At 39.8% G+C, this 16,336-nt stretch overlaps 1 protein-coding gene across 1 annotated transcript in view; it reads left to right on the forward strand.

Moving 5' to 3' along the window:
• Positions 1 to 16,336, forward strand: part of LOC122558097 (sodium/hydrogen exchanger 10-like) — a 373,845-nt gene that overhangs the window by 237,925 nt on the left and 119,584 nt on the right. Inside the window, exons 19-20 of the mRNA XM_043706417.1 lie at positions 5,791 to 5,939; positions 15,439 to 15,564. Of these exons, the coding sequence (XP_043562352.1) occupies positions 5,791 to 5,939; positions 15,439 to 15,564 (275 nt within the window). The remainder of the gene's footprint in view (positions 1 to 5,790; positions 5,940 to 15,438; positions 15,565 to 16,336) is intronic.

Below are 16,336 nucleotides of genomic sequence, written 5' to 3' on the forward strand. Positions count from 1 at the left end.
CAACCTGTCCATGCCGACCAGATATCCCAACCCAATCTAGTCCCACTTGCCAACACCCGGCCCATATCCCTCCAAACCCTTCCTATTCATATACCCATCCAAATGCCTCTTAAATGTTGCAATTATATAAGGTCACCCCTCAGCCTCCGACGGTCCAGGGAAAACAGCCCCAGCCTGTTTAGCCTCTCCCTGTAGCTCAAATCTTACAACCTTGGCAACATCCTTGTAAATGTTTTCTGAACCCTTTCAAGTTTCACAACATCTTTTTGATAGGAAGGAAACCAGAATTGCACGCAATATTCCAACTTGATCCTCTCCTTCCTTATTTCTCTCTTTGTCTCCTCTGTTTTTGTAGCCTTCCCAATCTTCTGATTTCCCAGAGCTCTTGGCCACTTTATAGACTCTTTTTCTTTGATACATTTCCTGACTTCCTTTGCCTGCTCTGGCTGTCTGATTCCCTTTCCAGGTAATCTTTCTTTTCTTTGGGATGAACCTCTGTACTGTGTCCTTAATTACACCCAGAAACTCCTGCCATTGTTGCTCTACTGTCTTCCCTGCTAGGCTCTGCTTCCAGTCGATTTTCATCAGTTCCTCTCTCATGCCCCTGTAATTACCTTCATTTAACTGTAACACCAATCTGATATTGCCTTCTCTCTTTCAAACTACAGACTGAACTCTACCATGTTAAGATTGCTGCCTCCTAAGTGTTCCGTTACTTTAAGATCTTTTATACACTATAGCTCATCACATAGCACTAAGTCCAGAACAGCCTGCTCCCTGTGGGCTCTATCACAAGCTGTTCCAAAACGCCATCCTGTAAGCATTCCACGAATTCCCTTTCTTTGGATCCACCAGCAACATTATTCACCCACTCCACCTGCATATTGAAGTCTCCAATGATCACCATGACCTTGCCATATTGACATGCCCCATCTATTTCCCTGTACATCTTGCATCTCTGGTCCTGACCACTGTTAGGAGGTCTGTACATTACTTCCATTATGTTTTTTTTTGCCTTTGCGGTTCCTCAACTTCACCGACACAGACTCCAATCATCTGACCCTATGTCATTCACTGCCATAGATTTAATTTTATTCTTAACTAATAAAGCAACCCTGCCCCCTCTGCCCACCTCCCTGTCTTTTCGAAAAGTTGTAAATCCTTGGATGTTTAACTGCCTGTCCTGAACTCCTGAAACCATGTCTCTGTGATGCCTACCACATCATAACCATTCACCATGGTCTGTGCCATTAATTCATCTATTTTGTTACAAATACTAAGAGCATTCAGGTAAAGTGCCTTAATGCTAACTTTCTTATTAGAGATGTTTGAAATCGTAAGATGTCCTAAGTTATCCTTTTTTTGCTTTATTCCTAATCTGCCTCGAGCTTAAACCCATCTGCACACGTCCTGCTGCTTATCTTTCCATTTAACTCCCATACTCCTGGTCATTTGCTTTTCCTTCTCCTGACTCAGAAGTTTAAAGTCCTACTGACCACCCTATTTATCGTCTTTGCTAGAACACTGGTTCCAGATCGGTTCAGGTGGGGACCATCCCATTGGTACAGATCCCCCCCCCCGCTCCCAAAACTGATGCCAATGTCCCATGAAATGGAATCCCTCTTTCCCACCAATGCCTTCGCTACGTGTTTATTTACCTAATTTTCTTATCCCAATGCCAATTGGCACATGGCTCAAGTAGAAATCTGGAGATTATGACCCTTGAGGACCTGTCCTTCAATTTCGTTCCTAGTGCTTGATAATCCCCAAACATGGCCTCCACCCTCACTTTGGCTATGTTGTTAGTTCCAATGTGGACCACAACAACTGGATCCACCCCCTCCCGCTCCAATATCCTTTTAAGCTGGTTGGAGATGTTCTGCAGCCTGGCATTGAGCAGGCAACACGCCATCCAGGACTCCTGATCCGGCTTGCATTGGATACTAAATGCCCCCCTGATTATGGAATTATAATGACTTGGGGATGTATGAAGAGAAATGAAATTTGTAGTGATTTTCACAAAGTCAGCTAGGTGAACCTCATAGAATTTGAGTTCCCTGATGGGAGCTATTAATCTGGTCCATTCGGGGAACCCTAGCTGACATATGAGAACAGGAATGTCAGACATCCTGTTCACTCCAAGGGCTGATTCTGAGGGAGCTGAATCAGTGTCAAGGACTCTCCATGTGTAAATAAAGAGTGATTTGGTGACAAGAAACTGGCCTCTCTGGAGAAATTTCAGTGACGATGAAATAAAAGCATGCTCCTGAAGTAGTTTGCTCACAGCAGTCACCTTTGAATTGGAGCAGGTATTTCTGAGATAGCGTTGTTATTTGGGAAGCTTGAATTGTTTGATCTTGCCATCGAAGACTGGGCCCAGAAAGTGGAAAGAATTTTTTTTTTTGTCTGGGCAAATTAGATTGGGGCAGATGAGAAGCAATGAGTAATTCTCCCAACAGATTGTGAGCCCACCTTTTCGGTTATTAGGATCATAGCTTTCCATTCAGCACCAGATACCAAAACCTTCCAAGACTTGACAGATTTAATTATGGAATATTATGACCCAAAGTCTCCTCTAATACTGAGATATTATGGTTTTTACTTGACAATTCGAGGACCAGGGGAATCCATATTGGGATTTTTGACAAGGTTAAAATGACTAGCAGAGGCATGTGACTTTGTTTTAACCCTTAATGAGATGCTGGGAGACTATTTGCTATGTGGGATTAATAATTTAACCATGCAAAAGTGCCAACTATCTGAATCACAACTGGGCTCAACCAGGCATTACAGCTGGTTTTATCATTGGAAACTGAGCAAATGGAATATATGAGTTGCAGGGTATTCCGAAGGAAGTGGACACCCTCACCAGACTGACGTTGGGGAACATCACTTGCGTGAAGGCAATTGCATAGCCTCACTCAGGACATCTCCTGAACAGAGGGACTCTAGGTGAACCCACAGCAAAACCCCAAAACAAAACCAAGCCTCAGCTAAACAGTCAAATTGTTCTTCAGGATCCAGGCTGGCAAGCCATTGTAGTTGCTATCAGTTTGTGGAATCTGGTATCCACACCCTGAAAAGTCTACATACAGCTGGTTTAAAGCAGTTAAATTTCTTGGCAACATCCAAATCAGAAACAGATAAAATAAATGTCTGATTAAATGGTCACCCATTTCTAATGGAGGTCGATACTGGCGTGACCATTTCAGTGAATTGCAGAATCAGTCTTTATCAAAATTTACACTGGACTCCAACCTTATGTTTGTGCAAGACCTTGGCTAGACTCAAAACCTATACAAGAACATTTACAGATTAATGAAACAAGTTCAGTTCTGGTCTCATGAGAAGCAGTTGGTTCAGTTACCGCAGATTGAAGTAAAAAGCTCAGGTCTAAGCTTGATGGGGCAAAATTAGTTGAGAAAGATTCACCTAGATTCGCTCAACATTTCTCAATTAGAAAATGGCTGCCAGAGTGGAGTCCTAATTAAATGTCCATAAGTCTATCAGTAAGATCTAAGGACTATCTAAGGTACCTTGCACGTTGACCAGGAAGCATTTCGACAATTCTGCAAGGCCTGCCAACACCATTTAATTACACCTGAAATCAGGAGGCTGGAAAACAAAGTAGTCATCAAACCAGTCCAGTTTACAGAATGTGCAGCAAACCAGTCCAGTTTACAGAATGTCCAGCACCAGTCGTACAAATTGTGAAATCTGACTGGTCGGTTTGCAATTCGCAGCTGGATAAATACCCAATCACTCACATAGAGAATTTGTATGTTAAGCTGTTAGCAGAGGGGTGTTTGCTGTCCTTCATGAAACTGGTCGTGAGCCATGCGCACTTGTAATGGCGGTTAGATGAGGATTCCTTGAAGTATGTTACAATTTGTACCAATTTATGAGACTGCCATTTTGAGTATTGTAAGCGAGTGCAATTTTTTAGTGGAAGGTGGAGAACATTTTAAAAGGTCTACCCCAGATAGCCATTTAGATGACATGCTAATAACAGGGAAGACAAATAAGGAGCACTTAGAAAACTTGGACATAGTGCTTAGACATTTCTCCCAGTTAGGTGTATGCCTTAGAAAGGAAAGATATGTCTTCCAGGCATCCCAAGTGACCTAGTTGTGCTACAGAGGTGACAAGACAGGGTTACACCCATTGGAAAATAAAGTGAGAGTGATCAAAGGTACCCCCAGTTCCCCCATCTGTATCGAAGGTTTTGCCTTGGGCTGATGAATTATTTTGGAAGGTTCAAACATAACCTGACCTCCATCCTGGCACTTTTGCAGCAACTGTTTTAAAAAAAAGATTCAGCCTTGGAAATGGTTGTGTAGCCAAGACATAGCTTTCAGGCAAGTGAAGAAACAGCTATCATCCTCTAAGGTGTAGACATACTGTGATCCCATGCGAGATATATTTGGAACTGTACATTAAATTTAGGGTAAGTGAAAGGAGTCATGTGACTGTTTCTGCATTTTTTTAGACAGTAAGTCTGGGTGATTTTATTGTTAGAAGTAAAAGGAAGGTTTGGTAGTTTTATTGGGGAGAAAGTACAAGGTATTTGTACATGAATAGAATGGCAGGATTCTCTGAGTTTATCATGACTAGGTCTTGAATCTTTCAAGGCCTATAAGTTGTAGTGTTAGTTATCCATTTATTTCTAATGTGAAAACAATGGAAGTCAAGGATACTAATTAACTTCCTATGGTGATCTTATAAAGATGTCACATTAAAAATAAACTTAACATTTTAAGAGTGCACTGAGAGTTTAATAAAAAGTATGCATCAAATCTACATAATTAATCTACATTTCATGTAACTAAGTAGAAGTTTATATAAAATCAAAATACTGTGGATGCTAGAAATCTAAAATGAATATAGAGAATGCTGGAGCAACTCAGCAGGTTAAGCATAATCTGTGGAAAGAGAAAGAGTTAACATTTCAGGGGCCAGTATGACGTCTTCAGAGCCTGAAGAAGATTCACACCACACTTGAAATTTTAACTCTGTTTCACTCCACAGATGCTTTCAGACTGAAATCATCATTCTCTGTTTGTTTTCTAGAAAAGCAAATGCCTTTCCATGCACTTTCAGAAAATGAAGCCATTTGTTTTTTCACCCCATCTCTTCAAATATCACAATTCTAGTTTGATCTAATTCAATTTTAAAATTATTGTTCTTCAGCGCATTTTATGAACTCTAATAAGGGTTTCTTTTGCTGCAGAATTGTCAGTTTCCCTGTATAGCATTCCAAATGTGAAAGATAAGATGTACCAATGCGATGATGTAAGCTATGTCTCAATTGTCAGCTCTTCTCTCTCTGAGGGAGGAGGTTTTTGAATGCAAGTTTCACTACAAAAACTTGAATATACAAACCTAAGCGGACACTATAGTGCACTATTGAGGCAGATGCTGTTTTTGGATAAGATATTAAGCTGAGACCTGTCTTTCTGGTAGATGTAGAAGATTCAATGACAGAATTTTATTTCAGACTATTTGAACAACACATTTATTTCTCTTGGTCTGGCCAATATTTAACTGTCAACCAACATCATTAAAGAAAAGATCACCGAGACATCAATTTGCTGCTCTTGTAAGCTTGATTTGTGCCAACTGGCTGCTATGTTTCCTACATTACATTACATAAAAATGTACTTTGTTCTGTTAAGTGCTTTGTGACATTCTTGAGACAATGAAAGAGACAGTATAAGTACAAATCTTACTTCCGAATGGCTACAGGTTTTGTAAAACTGTGTGCAAATAATAGTTTTGTTATTTGTTTAGGTCTTCTGCAACGTGACCACCCAGAGATAGCAATATCAGTAAAGACCAGACAGGCAGTCCGAACTGTGCTTAACAGTGCCCGGGACACAATTCATGCTTTAATGGCTGGAGGTCTTCTTGATGATGCAGAAGCATTAAAATTAGAAACGGTACTGATTGCTTACTGATATAAAATGGTAGATCATAAGCTAATTTTTTTAGAATAAACTGGCTAAAGTACGTCCTCTATAGAAGCATAATGTAATTTCTGGAAACCTGGAACATAAACAGAAATGCTGGAAATACTCAGTAAATGTAGCTGAAACTGTCAAAAGCTAAACAGAGTAACTTTTCTTCAGATCTTGAGAAATGTAATATGTTTTAAATAATTTAGGAGAGAGAAATGAGAAAAAAAATCTGATAGGTAAGAAGTATGGGAGATTAAGTGGTAAAACTATTGATACATGATGAAAAACCAAAGGAAGTAATATTGGGAAAGTTATAGAAGCAGAAGTTGAGTCTAGCAAATGTGTGTGAACGATAAAATGATGAATATATTGCATAGAGGCACTTTAGAATGCTGAAATGGGAAGCGAGGAAATGATCCACGATTATGACATAATGGTTCCTTTGAGGTAATCCTCAAAACACTAGTGTTTCCAAAATGTCTTTATTTTCTTCAATCAAGAATTTGCCTCCAGGATGTTTGGTTGTGTCTTTGATTGGGTCCATCCTAATTCACACATTTTGCTTTCACTGTTTTCCATTTTTCCCGAACTTCGTTTCCCTTAGCATTACTTTCCATCATACCTTTATCTGACCCAGAATTATACCTCTTGGCTTTTCATCAAGAAATTATTTTTTTTGCCATTTAAGCTCCATCGTTATGATCCTGGCTGATTGTAATGCTAGGCAAATCAGATCTCAGATTGAAACCTGGTTTGATGGATCATAAATTTCATTTTAACATTTTGGTTACCAAGGTGATCATTGAACATAATCACATGTGTCTGGTAGTGTTCTTTAAACAAGCTCATACAAGTTTATTATATGAAAGAAAAAAAAGAACTCACCTGACAATTTAGAAAGATCTCAATATAAACAGCAAAAAGAAACATTCAATCCTTTTCCCAGCAATGTGTTTTACAGTCGCACAATTCCAGAGAAGCATTACTCCTCTCCTAACTTTATGTTCTTTCTCAAATGACTCTTTCCAGCCCTTTTCCTTGTACCACTGTGATGATCTGAAGACTTCTTTCCAGCTCTGACAAATGGCTACTCCTTTCCAACTATAACAGTTTGGAGATTTTCTGCCAACTCTCACAGCTTAGAGATATTTTACAAACAAAATTTTCACAGCCAAAAGATTCAAACTGGATTCTAAAAGCTGTCCTTTTGCTTGGAGACTTCTTCTGAATTCAACGTCCTAGTGATCTCTGACCATTTGTTTCTATATTCTAAACTCAATTTTGTAAACATTTAGAAATTAACTTCACAGGTAGCCATTTTAGGCATTATCTTAAGTTGTATGCTTTCTTAGAAAAGCTGTCTTTAGTTCACTGCTCAAACGACATTCTGACTTTTGTTAAACAACAAATCATAAAGCTTTACAGAACTGAAAATTAAAATCTATTGCTTTCTCCACTTTGGAATGCAAGGTTCCAAACAACAATGCATTACAAACTTCCATCACACAATATTCAATTGATCATCCTCAACCATTTGCACCAACTGCTGGATGATTTCACCACCAAATACACATTCCCCTTGCATAATTTTGAAATGGCCAATCATTTTGTGACACGTTAGTTCACTGTTCAATCATCCCAAATGCAAATGCAGAAGTTGCAACTCCTATTTTTCCCTTATTACTGTCCAATGCCAAAAACTTCCTTCCCAGATCCAAAGTTATAATTTTTACTTTTTCAATTTAATAGAAGATGTTCACTAATCACAATGCAGTCTCATCTGCTTTGGGGATGCAAACACAGGTTAGGATCTACTTTGAGGAATACTTACATTTAGTCTGAAAGTGCATCCTAGCTTCCAGTCACTGCCATTTTAATTTGCTACCTTGTTGTGAGTGTGTCCATTGTTCTCAGCCTCCTATACTGTTCCAAGTAAGCTCAAGATAAACTCAAAAGAAGAGTGCCTCATGTCCAGAATAGTACATTTTACCCTTCCATACTTAACGTTATATTCAATAATTTTGGAGCAAATCCTCTGTCTCCTTTCGCTTCTTTTTATTTTGCTGGGTTTAATTTTTTTCTCGTCGTCTTTAATCTTTCTTTCCATTTTTTCTTTGGCTTTCAGATGGCAGGTGTTCATAATTCTTCCATTCCAGCCTCCTCTAGACACAGATTTTCTTTTATTTACTCTCCAATGTAAACAATACTCAGAGAGGCTGATGAAATCTTAGGAGAGGGATTTGCATGACACCTACAGAAAGAAAGCTGATGGACAAAATTTTGCATTTTAAACTTCTTCTGCAACAAACCAATTAAAATTGAAGTAATTCAAATAGAATTATAAGGTGAACGCTAATTCAGATAACAAGGTAGATCTAGCATTAAATAGTTGATACAACAAATATACATGGTTAAAAGCACACATGTTGTTTCCCATGTAAATGTAAGCTTACCTCTAAAACACAATGATCATCACACAATTTGTTACTGCCATTTGGCATTTCAATATAAAACATTTTGCTATTTAATCTCTTTTGCCTTATATCCTATCATAGATCTGTTCTTATTCTGATCCACTATTTCAGTTGCTCTGGGCGGAAACTTACAGGGGTGTGAGTGATGTGTGTGGTGACAAGAAATCTGGGAGAATCACATGTGAAGTCCATTGATGCTTTTTTCGACATCAGAACCAACTAGTTGCATTTTCCAGCAGAGTACCAATTGAGAAAAGATTCTCATTAAGTAGTGGCAAGATGCCTACTAACAGGGATTAGAGTGTATTTTCATCCTCATTAACTGCAGATCTTACATCATTGGTGTGGAATTCTTAATTCACCACACATTGCGAGGAAAATAGACACCAAAAATTCATGGCATGGAAGTCTGAGCAGGTACCCTGTGACTCCAGCTCGCTGTTTGCTCCTCTGCACCTCTGTCTTGGACACCTGGCACCTACATTTCAGGAAATTGGCTGCATGCACCCCACATTTTCGAATATTGACATCTGAGATTTGACATTTCTCAGAACTTCCATGGCACATCTCTGATTCACTTACAGGATGCTTTTGTACTTGTAGCTCACTTCAGAAAGCAAGAAGGCATGGGATACAGGGAAACCTGGCTGTCTGGATACAAAATTGGCTGACCCACTGAAAACAGGGTGGTGGTAGATGGAAAGTATTCAGCCTGGAGCTCGGTGACCAGTGGTGTTCCACAGAAATGAGTTCTGGGACCTCTGCTCTTTGTGATTTTTATAAATGACTTGGATGAGGAAGTGGAAGGGTGGCTTCATAAGTTAGTCAATGACACAAAGGTTCATGGAATTGTGGATAGTTTGGAGGGCTGCTTTAGGTTGCAACATGACATTGACAGGAAGCAGAACTGAGCTGATAAGTGGCAGGTGGAGTTCAACCTGGAAAAGTGTGAAGAGATTGACTTTGGAAGGTCAAATTTGAATGCAGAATACAGGGTTAAAGGCAGGATTCTTGGCAGTGTGGAGAAACAGAGGGATATTGGGGTCCATGTCCATAGATTCCTCAGAGATGCTACCAACGTTGATATAGTTGTTAAGAGGGTGTATGAGGTGTTGGCTTTCATTAGCAGAGGAATTGAGTTTAAGAGCCTGTAGAGTGCTGGTAGACCACGCTGAAAATATTGTGTTCAGTTCTGGCTGAACTGAAGGATTCTATAGGAAGGATGTGGAAGCTTCACAGAGGGTGCAGAGGAGATTAAACAGGATGCTGTCCTGTACTGGAGGGCATGTCTTATGAAGAAAGATAGAGGGAGCTAGGGTTTTTCTCATTGGAGTGAAGAAGGATGAAAGGTGACTTGATAGAGGTGTGCAAGATGATGAGAGGCATAGATAGAGTGGTTAGACAGAGACCTTTTCCCATGGCAAAATGTCTATCGTGAGGGGGCATAATTTTAAGATGATTAGAGGAAGGTTTGGGGCGATGTCAGAAGTAGGTTCTTTTCACAGAGAGTGGTGGGTACGTGGAATACACTGCCAGCAGTGGTAGGATAGTCAGATACATTAGGGACAGTTAAGCGACTCTTGAATAGGCTGAGAATCATTGCTCGCCAGAGACTGGGGATCATTGTTGAAGGCCAGGAATGGAAGGGAAGAAGGAGAAAACGATGAAAGAAATCTCTAGGAGGAAGGAAAAGAAAAGACAAAGAAGAAAAGGAAAAGAGCACGAAGAGATTGAGCTCTGGCTGGAGTGTCCTACTCCGCTCCATCTTGCAAGAGGAAAGGGGTTCAATGCTCTTTAGATAGATTTGAGAATTGTTTTGATATGGCGCAGCATAGTTGGCTGTGAGAAGATGGTGGTTAGCAACATTCTTGAATTGCTGCATTCCATTTGGTGTAACAACATCCACAATGTGAATAGAGAGGAAATTATAGAATTTTGACGAGTGACTCTCAAGGAACAGCAGTTTATTTCCAAGTTGGTTTAGAGGAAAACTTGCAGGTATGGTGTTCTCATGTCCTCAATGGTAGTTTTCATGGATTTGGAAGGTACTGTCTAACAGGCCTTGATGAAATTCTGCAGTACATCTTGTAGATAGTACATACCCTTGCTACGGAGTGTCAGTGGTGGAGAGATTGAATATTTGTGGAAGTGATGCCAATCAAGAGGGTTGCTTTATTCTGGTGTGTGTCAAGTTTCTTGAGTGTTGTGGGAACTATACTCACGCAGACAAGTATTCCATCATACTACTGACTTGTGTTCTTGAAAATTGTGAAGAGGCTTTAGGGAGCCAGCAGCTGAAAAAAAGATTCCTAGCCTATGACCTTCTCTTATAACTTCAGTACTTAGCTAACTCGTCCAGTTTGGTAACCTTCAGGATGTTGATTGGAGAGTATTCAATGATGATAATACCAGTGAATATCAAAGGACGATGCTTAGATTCTGTCTTGTTAGAGATGGCCATTGCTCAGCTCTTGTGTGGTTCAAATGTTACTTGCCACTTGTCAGCCCAATCCTGCATACTGTCCAGGTCCTGCTGCATTTGGACATGAAGTGACTCATTGTCTGAGGATTCATAGAACATAGAAAAGTACAGCACAGAACAGGCCCTTTGGCCCACGATGTTGTGCCAAGGTTTAATCCTAATATAAAATATAGTAACTTAACCTACGCACCTCTCAACTCACTGCTATCCATGTGCATGTCCAGCAGTCACCTAAGTGTCCCCCATACCACAACTGGCATCACATTCCATGCATTCACAACTCTCTCAGCAAAGAATCTACCTCTGACGTCTCCTTTCTACCTTTCTCATAATTTCTTCAAACTATGACTCCCAGTACCAATCAGTCCTGTCCTGAGGAGAAGTCTCTGGCTATTGACTCTACCTATCCCTCTCATTATTTTGTATACCTCGATCAGGTCTCCTCTCTTCCTCCTTCTCTCCAGAGAGACAAATCCGAGCTTATTCAACCTTTCTTCATAAGGCAAGCCCTCCAGTCCAGGCAGCATCCTGGTAAACCTTCTTTGCATCCTCTCCAAAGCCTCTCTATCTTTCCTATAGTAGGGCAACCAGAACTGGACACAATATTCCAAATGTGGTCTCACCAGGGACTTGTAGAGCTGCAGCAAAACCTCGCCGCTCCTAAACTCGATCCCCCTGTTAATGAAAGCCAAAACACCATATGCTTTCTTCACAACTCTATCCACTTGGGTGGCAACTTTGAGGGATCTATGTACTTGCACACTCAGATCCCTCTGTTCCTCCATACTGCCAAGAATCCTGTCTTTAATCCTATATTCAGCATTCGAATTCGATCTTCCAAAATGCATCACTTTACATTTATCCAGGTTGAACTCCGTCTGCCATTTCTCAGCCCAGTTCTGCATCCTGTCTATGTCGCGCTGCAACCTGCAGTAGCCCTCTATACTATCGACGACACGTCCCACCTTTGTGTCATCTGCAAATTTACTAACCCACCTGTCAACCTCCTCATCCAAGTCATTTATAAAAACTACAAAGAGCAGAGGCCCAAGAATAGAGCCCTGCAGGACCCCACTCAGCACTGTCCTCCAGGCAGAATACTTTCCATCTACAACCACTCTCTGCCTTCTGTTAGCCAGCCAATTCTGAATCCAGATAGCCAAATCTCCCTGTATCCCATACTTCCTGACTTTATGAATGAGTCTACCATGGGTAACCTTATTAAATGCCATGCTGAAATCCATATACACTACATCCACTGTTCAACCTTTGTCAACCTGTCTTGACACCTCCTCAAAGAACTCAGTAAGATTTATGAGGCATGACCTGCCCCTCACAAAGCCAAATTGACTGCCTTTAATCACACTATACTTTGCCAAATAGTCATAAATCCTATCCCTCAGAATTTTTTCCAAAACTTTGCTGACCACAGACGTAAAACTGACTGGTCTGTAATTGCCAGGGATTTCCCTATTACCCTTCTTGGAAAGAGGAATAACATTCGCCTCCTTCCAATCCTCCGGTACGACTCGCATGGAGAGTGAGGAGGCAAATATCCTCGCCAGTGGCTTAGCAACCTCCTTTCTCACTTCCCAGAGCAGCCTAGGATAAATCTGGTCTGGCCCTGGGGACTTATCAATCTTAATATTTTCCAAAATTTCCAGCACATCAACTTCATCAATCTTGATCTGGTCAAGCCTGTATCCCAGCTCCTCAAAGTTTTCATTTCCAACAAGTTCCCTTTCCTTGATGAAAACCGAAACAAAAACTCATTTAGGGCTTCTCCTATCTGCTCAGACTCCACGCACAAGTTCCCTTCGCTATCCCTGATCGGCCCTACCTTCTCCCTGATCATCCTTTAATTCCTCACGTATGAGTACAATGCCTTTGGGTTCTCCCTAATCCTTCTTTCCAAGCCTTTTTCGTGCCCCCTCCTGGCTCTCCTCGGTACATTTCTGAGCTCCTTTCTAGCAAGCCTGTAATCCTCTAAGGCTGTGCTAGATCCTTGCTTCCCCCACCTTACGTAAGCTGCCTTCTTCCTTTTGATGAGAAGTTTATCTGTTGTCGTCATCCAAGGTTCCTTAATCTTACCCCTTCTTACCTGTCACAGAGGAACAAATTCATGCATCACTCGCAACAACTGCTCCTTAAATAGTCTCCACATGTCATGTATGGTTCTGAACATTGCACAGTCATCAGCAAACATCCCCACTTTTTACATTTTGGAGGGAAAGTCATTGATGAAGCAGCTGATGATGGTTAAGCTAAGGACACTACCCGAAGGAACTCCTACTGAAATGCTCTGGAGCTGAGCTGACTGACCTGGAGTGTCGCAGTGGCTCACACTGCTGGCTTACAGCATCAGGGATCTGGTTCGATTCCAGTCTCAGGCAACTGTCAATGTGGAGTTTTCACATTCTTCCCATGTCTGTGTGCATTTCTGCCGGGTGCTCCAGTAACATCCCACGGTCCAAGGATGTGCAGGCTAGGTGGATTGGCCATGCTAACTTGCCCATAATGTCTAGGGATGTGCTGGCTAGGTGGATTATCCATAAGAAATGCAGGGATCGGGGGATAGGTCTGGGTGAGATGCTCTTCTGAGGGTTGGTGTGGACTTGAATCAGTAATGTGACATAAGATGTCATCAACAGTGCTATCAAACAGGACTAAGTTAATAGGTTCTGTAATCATGATGAACACAGTGAAATTCATTTTACATTATTTTCTGCATGACTTGCAGCCCCTCCTCTTGCCCAACTTTTTGACATGTATCTCTACAAAGCCTGAAGTTGTTCAGTTTTAGTCTTAATTGAACTTTGAAACAAACACTTGTGAATCAGGAACCTTTACCCTTCTTTGGAATTTTTCTTCAATGGATAAATTGGTCAGGTTGCAACTAGATGCAGTATTTTACAGTAGCCTAATGGCAGTGAAGTTCCCACCATGTGGTTGGTGCTCTTGTCAGTGTCAGTAGTTGCATTATTCCAATGCTGACTAAACTGAACATGGAAAAAGTTGCTATGTCACCAGTGAAACAATGCATTTGAGATGACGTATGAAACTGCTGTTCTTGTAGAATAGAGTAGGTGTCAGTTTATCTTCCATCTTCTGAGAGTTAGTGTGAGTAAGATATATTAAGATAGAAAATTATTTGAAGCAATTTGATTCCAGAAACAAGAAATAAGCAGAGAACAGCCCAATGCTTCTACCACATCAGGACTTGCACTTTCACAACTAGAACTTGTATAGGAATGGAGGTGCTGAGGTGTGAAAAGCACTTTTAAATTTCGTTAGTTTTTGCCCTGAAGCTCAGATTTCTGATTTTTAAAAAATATATTAATATTTTTTTCACATTTGTTTTAAACGTTATTTCATTTCACAATGTAGAAATTTAAAATGCCTCAACTTGCAGTGTATAATATTTTAGTACTTTTCTGATAAGGAAGATCATACAGAACTTAACTCCAATTTAACATTGATTCATGTAGGAACCCAAGTTTCACTTAAAGTCACAATTTTCAGGAACATGACAATAGTTTTAAGTAATGATTAATGTATTGGGTAAGAGTGTCAGTTTTAGAAATGTAACTGCAAAGAGACAGCACAGAAGTGACCTTTGCCCATGTTTAGCAATAATCTCTCAGCAGACATATGTTGCTGTATACATAGAGATACTAGCGCAAGAATGATGTCTTCCTGTGCGACGGTAAATCATTATGAATTTACAATTGCTCATTGCTCAGTATCGAAATGCAGCAGTTAATTGGTAATCTTTAAAGTGCTAAATAAACTACATTTATGTCAATGTATCACAAAGATAATATCAGTTGAGCCAATTATCAAAATGCCATTAAATCAGTCAGGGTTCTATCAACTTTGGTTCCATGTTGAAATTTATTAAAGATGGAACAGATTGCATTTGAAACCTAGATATTTGTAAATATTCTGTATGAAATAAAGAAGAGTAGTTATGCCTGTCCCATTCAGCAACTTTTGTCTCTTTTCTGGTATCAGTCTTCATCCACCGAATCTCTATTCTGGAGTTTTCTGCCTTAACATTTTGCTATTTTATCTGTCTTCATTTTCAAAGTCATTCATAAATCTTACTGTGTCATCAATTATTTCTATAATTTTTCCAGTACTTACATTTGTCATTCATGACACCCTTTGAATATGAATGAGATGTTAGAATGTCTGATGATATTTGATTGTAAGTTCTAACTGTAGTATTATGACAATTAATTTTAAAGTTTTATGAAAACTATTAATTGCTGCATAGCTCATTACCCATACAAACCCAGGGTAGCAGTTTATCCATCTATAAAAGTCCTTGCTATGTTGACTGGTCACAAATGTAATTTTGATACTGGCTTAACTTATTGAATAGCTACTACCCTTGAAGAATTAACACTGTCATTGCACTTTTATTCCCCAGCCAGTATACAATGTGAAAAGCAATAAACATATATAGTTGTCATTCTGCATGAAGTTTGACCAAACTTTTATTCCTTATTTTTGGAAATAGATGATTGAAGTAAAGATGAAGCGTCTTCTGAAATTCCCCCCTTCCATACAACCTCCAACTGCAGAAGAATTGTTAAAAAATTTACCATGGCTGCAAAATTCAGAGAAACAAATTGAATTCATCAAGGTATTTTTTTTTTAATTGATTATTTGTTAATATCAAGAAGGGTATCAAACATAGCAAAACTCTGCGAAATATGAAAATATATCTGTGGAGTATTGTCCGAAATATGCATTGTGATCAGTTCTTTACACATATACCAGAATATAAATGCCTGGTAGACATTAAATTGTTGGAGTGAATCCAATATTTACACCAGCCTGGGTGTAATCAGCACACTATATTAATGGGATAGATTAGTTAATAAATCTTGATTTTCAAAAAAAAAGAGGTCAAACCAAAATAGTGTTGTTAGCCTTTTGATTTTTAATAGTCTTAATTTACCAGAAGATTATGTTGTGGTGGCAATGTCACAGACTTAGTAACCCAGAGTTTTGGACTATTGTTCTGCATACATGGGTTCATATCCACCACAGTTGCTGAGTCAATTATTAAATCGGCAATTTAAAACTAATCTCAGTAATGTTGTTAGTAAATCACTATTGATTGTCACAAAAATCTATCCAGTTCATTTCATACATTCCTTTAGGGAAGGAATCCTTGCCTGGTCTGGTCTACGTGTGGTTGCAGACCCACAACGATGCCCCTCTTGTTCAGTGTGCTCATTTTCTTCCTTGGAAGACTACTCCTGCTCTTCCAACTCTTCAGCTTCTAGCACAACATGCAAGGGATTAAGCAACACACCGTTTGGTGTATATTGCAAGACCCACCTAGACCAATCCATGAAGTGGAACCTTATTTTCAGGAGGCCTATTTGCCAACAGTAATCATCCTCAAA

The sequence above is a fragment of the Chiloscyllium plagiosum genome, chromosome 16 (assembly GCF_004010195.1).
Source record: "Chiloscyllium plagiosum isolate BGI_BamShark_2017 chromosome 16, ASM401019v2, whole genome shotgun sequence".
NCBI lineage: Eukaryota > Metazoa > Chordata > Chondrichthyes > Orectolobiformes > Hemiscylliidae > Chiloscyllium > Chiloscyllium plagiosum.